The sequence below is a fragment of the Mercurialis annua genome, linkage group LG3, assembly GCF_937616625.2.
Source record: "Mercurialis annua linkage group LG3, ddMerAnnu1.2, whole genome shotgun sequence".
NCBI lineage: Eukaryota > Viridiplantae > Streptophyta > Magnoliopsida > Malpighiales > Euphorbiaceae > Mercurialis > Mercurialis annua.
This window is the reverse complement of record NC_065572.1, coordinates 59142239-59153869: the sequence shown is the minus strand read 5'-3', so window position 1 is coordinate 59153869 and position 11631 is coordinate 59142239. Positions and strand designations below refer to the sequence as shown.

General features: G+C 29.7%; 1 protein-coding gene and 1 long non-coding RNA gene across 2 annotated transcripts; both read left to right on the top strand.

Moving 5' to 3' along the window:
- The first annotated feature begins 470 nt into the window (after positions 1-470).
- LOC126674550 (GDSL esterase/lipase 6) lies at positions 471-4127 on the top strand. Its single transcript, XM_050369016.2, has 4 exons — positions 471-720; positions 1357-1502; positions 1810-2278; positions 3736-4127. The coding sequence occupies exons 1-4, from the start codon at positions 489-491 to the stop codon at positions 3960-3962; spliced, it is 1074 nt and encodes a 357-aa protein (XP_050224973.1). The 5' UTR covers positions 471-488; the 3' UTR covers positions 3963-4127.
- A 5422-nt stretch (positions 4128-9549) lies between these two features.
- On the top strand, positions 9550-10350 carry LOC126674157 (uncharacterized). The gene is made up of 3 exons (XR_007639462.2): positions 9550-9940; positions 10061-10125; positions 10224-10350. It is a non-coding gene; the product is annotated as an uncharacterized LOC126674157 (long non-coding RNA).
- The last annotated feature ends 1281 nt before the right edge of the window (positions 10351-11631 follow it).

Genomic DNA, 11631 nt, shown 5'->3' with positions numbered 1-11631 from the left:
TTGTTCTCATAATTTCTTATTTTCCATTACTCTAACTAATCACTCTTTACTTCCAACTCGGACACGGCGAAACAGTGTTATTTTAAGATTTTTTATGTAAAAAATAAAATTTCGTGTTTAAAACGTCAAGTGTCCGAAATGGGACACGTTAATTGAATGAAGTGCTCGTGCTACCTAGCAAACTAAATATCTTCATATAAAGTATCAACACGATTATAATTATAGTAATATTATTTAGTTTGATGTGATGCAAGAAAGGTGACATGTAATAGAAAACAATTGATTAATAGAACCTCAGTTTACGAATCTGCCGCTATTTTTTAAAATATTTTTACTTTAACTGTTAGATCGACTCCTAAAATAAACTACAGTTAAATCAAACACCAACTAAAATTATTTATTTAGCCAATAATTTAAATTTTTTGAGGCATATTTAATAGTTCCATTTGTCTTGCCCTTGACACCCCAAATCAAGATTGGAAAGAGACATGGAGAAACTATATCTCATACTTGTGCTCTTCCTCTCTTCTTGCTCATTGCTAGTTTCCTCATACAATGTGCCTGCTATTTTTACCTTTGGAGACTCAATTCTTGATGCCGGAAACAACCATTTCAACAAGAATTGCACCGCTCAGGCTGATTTTCCACCTTACGGTTCCGCATTCTTCCACCATCCAACCGGACGGTTCACTAACGGTCGAACTGTTGTCGATTTTATTTGTAAGTACCATTTACTCTTTAATTTGTTCAATTCTATTTTAAAATTCATTTAGTTTAGGAAGGATTGTACCAACAATGTCTTAATTTTTTTAAATTTTATATTTTCGTGTCTGGACTTTTATTTTGTTTATATTAGTGTTTCAACTTTTTAAAGCGTATCAAATGAATGTTTTTAGGCATTTTCAGGTCATTGGACTATTAATAAAGTTAAAAATAATTTTAGAATTTGCAGATATTGTTTACCATTTTAATTAAACATATACGATATTACAAATGTATTATTGCACACATTTTTTTACTAATATGACTTAATATTTAAGTAAAAACGGAGTTAATAGCACACCGGTAACCGAAAAACGGCTAAAAACACTCATTTGATATGTTTTTAAGAAGTTGAAACATCAAAATAAAAGAAATTAATGTTTAGATACAGAGATAGAAGATTGAGAAAAGTTCAGACATCATTGGTGCAATTTTTGCTTTTATTTATAAACAAATTAATTTAAGAATTCTATGATCAAGTTTTTAAATTTAATAACTAAACGTAACGATATTTCTTTTTATATGAAATTTATAAATTCAGTTAACCAAATACATGATTATAAATAAAATAAAATTGATTTTTGGTTGATGCAGCACAATTTCTAGGAATTGACTTGCAGAAACCATATCTTGAAGTAGAACTTGCAGTTAAGAATGGAAGTAGAAAGGATTATCCATCTAACGGTCTCAACTTTGCTAGCGCTGGCAGTGGTGTTCTGCTTGCAACTAATAAGGATTGGGTAAGCCCATAATTAAAAACTGATGATAAGATATATAAATTTGTTTTTCTCTTTTCTTTTTGTAAATATAACGATTTTTTTTAAATTTTCGTGATTAACTATATTTTTAGTTCAATTTTACTAGTCGTCCAATTTAATCTGTATCTGCACTATTTTCATTGATAGATTTGATTAAGAAAATTTACGTATGCATCTTTTCAAAGTTTCACTTTATTATGGTAGGTTTGCACATTTAATTATTAAAAATTAATTTTTAATTAATCATGTGACTACGATATTGCTAATTGACCAACTTTTTACTGGACAGGGAGTCATACCAATCCAAGATCAACTACAACAATTTCAAGCACTAGTACACCAAAACAAAATTCACAAAACCCTAATTGAAAAATCAATTTTCTTTTTCGAATCAGGGTCTAATGACATGTTCAACTATTTTCTCCCCTTCCTAAATCCAACAGTACTTGACCCTAATGCATATGTTCAATCCATGTTGACTGAGGTAGCAAATTTTATAGACCAAATTTACAAACTCGGTGCTCGACGCGTTGCTCTGTTTGCCCTAGGCCCCGTCGGCTGCGTTCCGGCTAGAGCCCTCTTGCCGGGTGCACCGGTTGATCGATGTTTCGGAAAGATGAATGTGATGGTTAAGAAATATAACAAGGGATTGGAAAGTATAGCCAAGTCTATGGGTGTTAAGTACCCGGGTGCTATTGGTGTTTATGGTGGAGTTTATGATGTTGTTCAACGATTCCGAGCCAGTCCAATCCATTATGGTATTTTCTTAACTTATATTTTATTAATTCACTACTAAGCATATGAATAGATCACATTTAACATGCTGATGCATATATGTACACCCAATTAGGGTTCGGTGTGATATTTTGACTAATTTAATTTATTTGATTAATTTGGGTATAACATATTTCTTTAGTTTCTAGTTATTTGGATTTAAATTGGACCAACAAAATGCTTGCATAAGTAACACATGACATCTCCAGTTAAGATTATCAAATTAATATGTAATCACTCTCCATCTCCAATAAAAATTGTTAATATTAATTTGATGATTTTAAATTTTCTTTTTACACCCTTTCTCATCAAATTAGGTGACTTTTTTTGAGTCACCTTGAAATATTTTATTATTTAATTAAAATACAATTTAATATTTATGTCTATTTTTTATTTAATCAAAGATTTTAATCACGGTTCAAGTATAAATAAATATTATAAAATAATTTTTCATATAAATATTAAAATACTCTAATTATATATTTTTTTATAAAATATTAAAATTAATATAAAAACATTATATAAATAATTTTTTATTAGAAAAAAATGTTTTATAATATTTTATTTTTTTAAAATATAATTAATTATTTTTTTTTATATATATATATATATATATATATATATATATATATATATATATATATATATATATATATATATATTGGATGAATATGAAACTAAAATAAATTTGTGGGTGTAATTGGTAAAAAGTTTATAAAAAATTAGAGTGAAAAAATAATATAAGATATTTAAAATTAAAAACATATTTTGGTGTTAGATTTGATGACTATTGTTGGAGTAAATTCAATAATTATTTATCAAATTAATATTTGATGATTTAATTTTAACAACTCGTATTGAAGATGGCTTAATAGAAGGAATTATCATCCTTAAACTATATAAGTTACTATTTTATTCCTTTTAATTTTTTTTGTTAATATTATAATTTAATTTAACTAAAACCCCTTACACGCATGATTTCAACTGTCTCATATCTGAATATTATGCAACAATCATTTTTAAAAATGCATAATTTTAACCTAATCCCATAAAGTGATATTAATTATATAATCATATGACTGCATACATTTGTGCATATGAATGTATGTAATATTACAACATTTCAATTCAAATTTTCATGAGTTGAGATGCACTTATTTGAAAAGTATTAGCTGAAATTTTATGCTATACGTGACTAGGAACGCAACTATGAGCCAGGATGTGTGGTCGTTCTTTTGACCTTTAATTAGTTTATTTTAGTGATTTATTTAGTATCATATTTTTCTTTAATAGTTTTATCTCACTTCTTTTGATTATCAATTTCAGTTTTTTGTTTTTTTTATTTTTTGATTCCGCCACTATATATCAAACTGAGCAAAATTTTGGAATCAATCTATTAGGTAATCTTGAATTTACATATTGAATTGTAATGATAATACAGGTTTTGAAGATGTAGTGAATGCATGTTGTGGAGATGGACCTCTAGGAGGCTTATTGCAATGTGGGAGAGAAGGATACAAAATTTGTAAAGATCCAAACAAGTATTTGTTTTGGGATTACTTCCATCCATCAGAACATACTTACAACCTCATCTCCAAGGCTTTATGGGGTGGCAACAACTCCACCATTAGGCCATTCAATCTCCACACTTTAGCTTCCATGACTTGATTTGATTGGTTCCATGTTATGAAATTTTTGGACAATGTTTTGAGATATTTCTCAATATCTCTATTTGTTTGATGTTTTTCCTTATAAAGCTTTGATGCATAATGTCAAATCCCTTATGTGGGAATGCTCTTAATTATAAATTTGAATAATTTTTGATCTAGAAAATTTATATGTTATGTTATTAAAATAGTTAACTTATCACTCTTCAAATCCAATCCCATATTCTTCTTCATAGAGAAAACATGAAATATTTATTTTTAATTTGAAATTACGATCAAGTTAACAGAAATATTTTTAAAAGACAATTTTGACAGTCTGATATGATAATATTATACGTCCTGATAATTATATCCAATTTATTAATAAAAAAAATAAAAGTGTTGGCGTAATAGAAAGCGAAGGCCAGAAAGTACATTTTTATATAAAATTAAAATTATACAATCCACAGGTTAATCAAGTCAATACTAACAAATAGGATCACGTATCATCAAGAGTTAATAGCATGCTTTTAGAAAGTAATAAAAAATACCTATGTCGGTTATCCGAAGTCTCTTGAAGTCTTGAAAGTACGGTGACTTTAATTTGTCCATACGAGTATCCTTCCGATTGAATCCTTAACCCAAAGTGATTGACTCAAGTTCTTCTTGACAAGAGACCTGATTCTAAACTCTTGCTTGGTCACCTCCTTTTTAGGATATTTAAATACTTCTACCGAGTTCTTTTCTTGTGTGTTTGATGAACATGCAAGATTGTGCAAATCCTTAACTTGAATTTCTTCAAGTAAACTTTCAGGTTTTTTCCAAAATTACCACTTCCTTCAAGTATGCTTAAGGCTTTCACTTCTTAGTGGTAGCGATAGTGTAACAGTAATCCGATATCGATGTTGTCAGTTTGGAGTCTAGACTAGCTGTAGAGTATTGTGTATATTGGTTACCGTTTGATCGTACATGTATATTGGTTACCGTTTGATCGTACATACACTTGACATATGTAGAACATATATATTGTTTGACTGTATGTACGTATGGTATGTTTTTGGTATCATATGATCGAATATCGTTGTAGCATGCTTATGATTGTAGATATGGTATCAGGGTAAAATGAAATGAATTGGCATGCTGAAATGTTTTGTCATGATAATATGCATGCATTGAAATAATGACACGGTGAATAATAGAAAGGTAAAACCGGACTAAGATGCATGCGTAACAAGAAAACGTTATAAAAAAATTAGGGTAAAATTGTATCCCATGTTATGCATATATGTATGAAATCGATAGATCGTTAGGCTTGTTACGGATTCCGGAGAACCACTCCCGTTTCCTAGCGCCGGTCTCGACTCATGTATTTGGGTTGTGACACAAATGATCTGGTTATGTCTATCATTAGTAATGTTCAAAACAAGCTGATTAACATATGTATCTTTCCCGTTATCATTGAGAATGCCCATTAAATTCCTCAACTACCATATTTTATTAGCTTCTAAATTGTATCTTCTTGGTCTATCAACAACTGCTGAAGATGAGGTAAGTTTGTCAGATGTTCATTAGAGTTATGGCTGTTCGAATCCTTTGACTATGTGTTATATTTAGCAAACTAGCATAATCAAAGGAAATTCTTGTTGCTGGATCAACTAAAGTAACCACCAAAAAAGGCGATTTACAAACTATGTATGCAACATCCTGTGTAGATGGAGGGTGAGAAAAATATTCAGATTTAGATGTTGAATTTAAATCAACCATTCTATTTGCTAGGATTGGAAATCCATTTTCTATGTGTGAATAATGAACTCCTTACCATTGATGACAATTGGGATCAATATTTAAAAAACCGAACCGACTAGTCAAATCGGTTGAACCGAGATCTGGCTAGTGCTCCGATTCAAAAACATAAAAGAAACAAAAAATCATGTTGAACCGAGATCCGACCAGTGGTTTGATTCAAATACATAAAAAAAACAAAAATCTTGTTCAACCGGTTTGAACAGAACAAACCGATCATTGAACCAGTTAGACCATTGTTAAACCAGATGAAGAGAATTGGCGACGAAAACATTTGTTGCTAAAAATTTAAAATACGTCGCTAATTTTAATTTTTTTAATTTTTCAAAAAAATTATTGAATTGGTTTAATCGGCGGTTGAACTTGAAACCGGTGGCTTCACCCGTTCAGCCACAGGTTTAGTTTTTAAAACATTGACTGGGATATCAAGCTAATCAATGCAGGTTGAGGTTGTGGAGATTAAAATTGAACCACTATCCATGCGATCTCAAGCTGTCACTGATGGGTGGACTGAAAGAGCGTTTCCAAGACTATCACCAAGTAACAAAAATAGCTCCTCATTCCAAGCTGAAATAGGAATACCAAAAATAAAATCCAAACAAATGTTCAGTTGGAATAAGATTAATATCCCATGGAATAATTGATTTGAAATAAGCCACCATGCTAGAAAAGTTAGAAGTAAAATTGTTATTGTAAATTTCATCATGACGTTATAACCTCCTAAAAATGAGATTGACACATAAACCACTTCAATGTCCTTAAAGAGGCTGTGATCATAAAGGAGTTTTTTGACGTCAACTACTGAAACATGACAAAATTACGGTAAGAGTCAGGTGCCACCTTATGGGAGTTGTAGATTAACAGTTTTATAGTAACCACTTGTGTATATGATCGTAAATCTCAGATCAATTCCTTGAAATCACAAAGAACAAGAGGATTTTTGTTACTTGTGTATATGCCGATAATAGGATTTTCTCCACCGCCACCACCAATTGCAGTTATTTTTCGATGTTCAAATAGTTGGTAGAAAAACCTTGTGAATAAATTTTAAAAATTTATCATCCGATATAATTCATCTTTTATGAGTGTATAGTTTTTATTCCATAAATACTGTTAATGAATCCAGCACTTTTGTTAATGAATCCAGCAAACTAAAAGTATATTTGAGAGTACAGCTATCGATAGTACTATTTCCTGCCCTTCAACTTTAGACAACATTAATGTTCAATGTTTTGTAGTTTTAATTTAATGTCCAATAGGGTCAAAAAAACATGGCATGTGTTTTGCTTATATTTCATGTCAAGCAAGAATTTTATCATGTTTCTAATTGGTTGGCCTATAACCAAATGATCAAAAAACAATTAATTTTTTTATTCTTATTTTAATGGGGAGGAGGAAGTTTCAATATCATCACACCATAAAATTAAATTACAATATAAAAATAAAAAACAACGTAATTGATACGAAATAATACTTGCTCCGTTTTTTGTTATTGTCCATTTAGCAAAAAAAAATTGTCTCTAAATATTTGTCCATTTAAAAATTTAAGATGGTATTAACTATTTATCTTTTAAATTTATCCTTCTCATAAAGACTATGATAATATAATTTATAAAGTATTAATGACTAACTGATGATTAATTATTAGGATTAAATCAATCTTTATCTGCATAAAGAGAAATGTAATAGATGTGTTTATTTTCTTGAGGAATCTTAATCGTCTCTGTCTTTTGAGAAACCTCTCAAAACCTAGTAAGTTTTTTTTATTCACTTGAGAGGTGGTTTTTGGCCATTTTTGACAAAAAAAATCACCTCCCCAATCTCTCAAATTCAGTTTTTTTAATTTTTTCATAGTTTTTACGGTTAATTACATAAAAAATCACAACCTTTACATGAAGTTTTATTTTAATCACGACCTTTATAAATTGGTATTTAACGACATGACCTTTCATTTTGTTTCAAATCTATCACCAAAGTAAAATTTATTGTATTTTTTCTAACTAAAAACTGCTAATCCTACGTACTCTAATTGAAAGATAATAAAATTTTGTATCAGTTTATAATTTGAATTTTTCATTAATGGTTTATTAAAGAATATAGTCAACAAAAAAACACTGAAATAATAGATTTGAAAAAAAAAGGTTATGATTTTACATGGCAAATTTTAAGGATCGTGATTAAAATAAAATTTATGTGAAGATCGTGATTTTTTTATGGAATTAACCCTAGTTTTTATCTATAGTTTTGAATCTTTCTTAACTAATTTTGTTCTAGATCTACAAATTATTTTCTATCATAATATCTTAATTATCTTAATTGGGATTAGATCTGGTCTAATCAAAATTAAGAGTAGTTTTTTTTTCATCTTTGAAGATAGAAATTGTTTATTGCGGTGCAAACGACTTGGATCTCTAAAACAATTAGAGCCACCATCTTACGACGGATTTCACCAAGTATAGGTATATGTTTTGCGCCAATATCAATGATGTCTTTAATGTTCAAGAGAAGAGATTTATCATAAAAGATGTGATCAGATACTTTAACAATGAAGTTATAGCTGCTAGATGTAGTAGTAGTGCGATTAAAGTTAATATTATCATGACAAGCGAAACTAATCTAATTCCCTTTATTTCAAAGGTTGTAATGGATGTCTTCACCAACAATTTTTTGCTTTGTAATATTATCAGTTTGATAGCACATGACTACTTTATCTTAATTGAGATGCATAAATGTTGTTTTAATTATCATAAAAAATCTCATGTAATAGCATAATTTGTTGGGGTTTGTCCCTCCGATTATTAAATTCTATGTTTTGACTGATTAATCAGTTTCTAATTAATAGAATTTTTTATTTAAAAAAAGATCAATCTTTATCTTTATATATAAAGAACACTTTTTAATTTGTGTGCTTTAGGCTAAATGACAATCTTAAAAAGATTATGAAAGAGTTTTCATCGCTTTAACGAGTTCTATCTGACTCCTTTCAAATTAATCGGAACAACAAAAAAATTTGGACATTGAATAGTCATTATATCCATAAACAATAATAATAATTAACAATTGATGATTGAAAGAAAAACCCGAGTGATAATTAATTAGTGACCTGCAGTTGTACACCTATGATTTCATCTATTCCCACTAGGGTGTACAACGTGGATTATGTGGATTATAAATTTTAAAGAGCTCATTTTTTTAGCGAGCTAAAATTTTAAAAAACTTTTGAACGATCAATTTTACAATTATTTAAACACCTTTAATTCCTACCATCAAATTAGTACTGCAAAACAAAAAATTAAAATAAACTAATTATATAGCTGTTAAATGTAGACTAACTTAATTAATTCATCAAGAGATAAACGTTATTTTGTTGTACTTTTACTTTTTAATTAGTTTATAAGATGGTGATTTATAAATAAATTATTATAAGAGCATAATTTAATTTCATCAATTGGCATAACCCTATGTCCTTAGATCCACGTACGTTTGGTACAATTTGTATAAGTACTTAGTAACTTGGCACATGCCTTGCCCTAAAAATGTGTGTGGCAAATTGGCAATGTATCCATTTCACCAACAAAATTTAGATTTTCAACCAAATTTTACTTTTAATTCTAAAATTACACCGATCAAGTATTAAGTTTAAGGAAAAATAAACAAAGGGTCAATTCACCCCTCAACTTAGCACAAAATATCAAATAAGTCATTTTCGACGGTTTTGGATCAAACAGACCCACAACTAGGGGTGAGCAAAAACCGAACCAAATCGAAAAACCGAACCAAACCGAACCGAAATTGAGAGTGGAGTGGTTAAAGTGGTTAAAACGGTTTGATTTGGTTTAAGATTTTCAAAATTTGCGGTTTTCGGTTTTGGTTTGGTTATAGGTCTCGGTTAACCGAACCGAACCGAAAAACCGAAATATCAATACTACGCCGTTTTTATCATTTATGCACACTACTATAAATACTCCTTTTAACACTGAAACCCTATTCATTACCCTGCCGCATCATCCCTTTCCCTTACCCAAACCCTAATTCCTCTCTTTCCCTTTTATTTTCTTTTTTATTTGCCTCTTTTATATTCTGTTGCTCTTATTTTTGCTCCTCCTTCCATCTATCTTCCTTATCAAGCGTGCTAATTCTTATCTTTTTCTCTACTTTTCGTTTCTCATCGAGCGTGCTAATGTTTTACATTTTACGGTGAGTTTTGACTATTTTAAGATCGCATCAGTTTATGTACTGTTGTTTATGTCTTTTTTTTTTATCAATATTGGGTTTTTACCATGGATCTAACTTTTATGCTATGTTTTTTGATACGAGATTTGATATTTCAGCAAAAACACTGGATTATATGGAAGTTTTAGTTAAATTCTTAACATTTCAAGGTATAGATTTGAAATTTTATTGATTTTTATTTTGATTTTCGGTTATTTCTCGTTTCAATTACTTATCTTAATTAATTTCTTGTTTCAAATTTTTGCAGGATCTTCATTTGGCCACTCTCATATTGTTTTAGTTTTTGATATTTTGAATAGAATGTAAAATAATATGAGAAATTAGTAATGTATTTAAATCATATGTTAATATTAATTTTTATCTCTTTTTATGTAGATCTGTATTTAGATTTTTATGTTTTTTTTCAATGGTGAACCGAACGATCGAACCATGAAAACCATCCCTATTTTATGTGTTTCTATTTAATTTTTTTTATATGAGAACCGACCGAACCAAACCGTTTAAAACCGAAATTTCGGTTAACCGAACCGAAATAACCGCGAACCGTTTCAGTGGAGTTTGGTTTTTATTTTAATAGGGGTGGTTTGGTTCGGTTCTAGCAGTTCGCACACCGAACCGAACCGAACCGAACCGTGCTCACTCCTACCCACAACTATACACTTTAGCATCAAAACTTCTCCACTCTCACCCACCTGCATGTATTACATTCTCCATTATAAAATGAAAAAAAAATTAAAAAGGCCCTTGTTTTATTGTTTATTTCTTTAGTTGATACTTAATCATTTTCAAAATTCAACTATATCCTGTAATTTTTAAACTTTAAATAATAATATCAATTATTTTAAAAATATAAAAATTTATTTGCACTTTTCCAATTTAACCTAAATTTCATCACACCGTCCCCCATCTTCTTTTTTCTTTTCCTTCAAACTTTCTTCTTCTCCGTTCTTCTTCTCGCCACCGCCTAGAATCCACCGCCGCTGCTTGCTGTTTTATGTTTTCTCTTTTTTTGTTCTTTTCCTTCATCTTTCTTCTTCCGTGCTTCTTATTTGCAGTTGGGTTTCGTTTGTTGTCACCGAATTTCTTTATCGCCCAATCATGCTGCTTCGAATGGAGATGGACAAACCTAACGGCCGGAAATGGTTTGAACTGAAGCTGGTTCACCGTTGGTTCATTGTTGCTTCATTATTGCTTCACCATTGATTTGTTTTCTGTTCTTACTGTAAAGTGATGGATATAAATGATTTGTTATATGATTTTTGATGTACATTTTCTTGTTTGCTTTTTGCTGTATGATTTTTGTTGCCGGTGGAGGCCGAGGAGAGCAGTGACAGTGGAAGGAACTGTGGCGGCGGCAACTTGAGTTTAGGTTTAATTAGTTTTTTTAGTTAATTAGGTGTTCAATTAGAATAATTAAATTTAATTAGTGTTAATTGTAATTTTAATTGTGTTTAATTAAAATTAAATTATAATTAATTATAATTAATTTTTGGGTCTAGCAATTTCACTCTCTTTTTGGGGTGTTTTTGTGTCAGAAGGCTGATTTGACTTATTTTATATGTGTCAAAAACGTTCAAAATGACTTATTTTATATTTCGTGGCAAGTTGAGGGGGTGAATTGATCCTTTGTTGAAGGAAAAATTACATCAGTGATG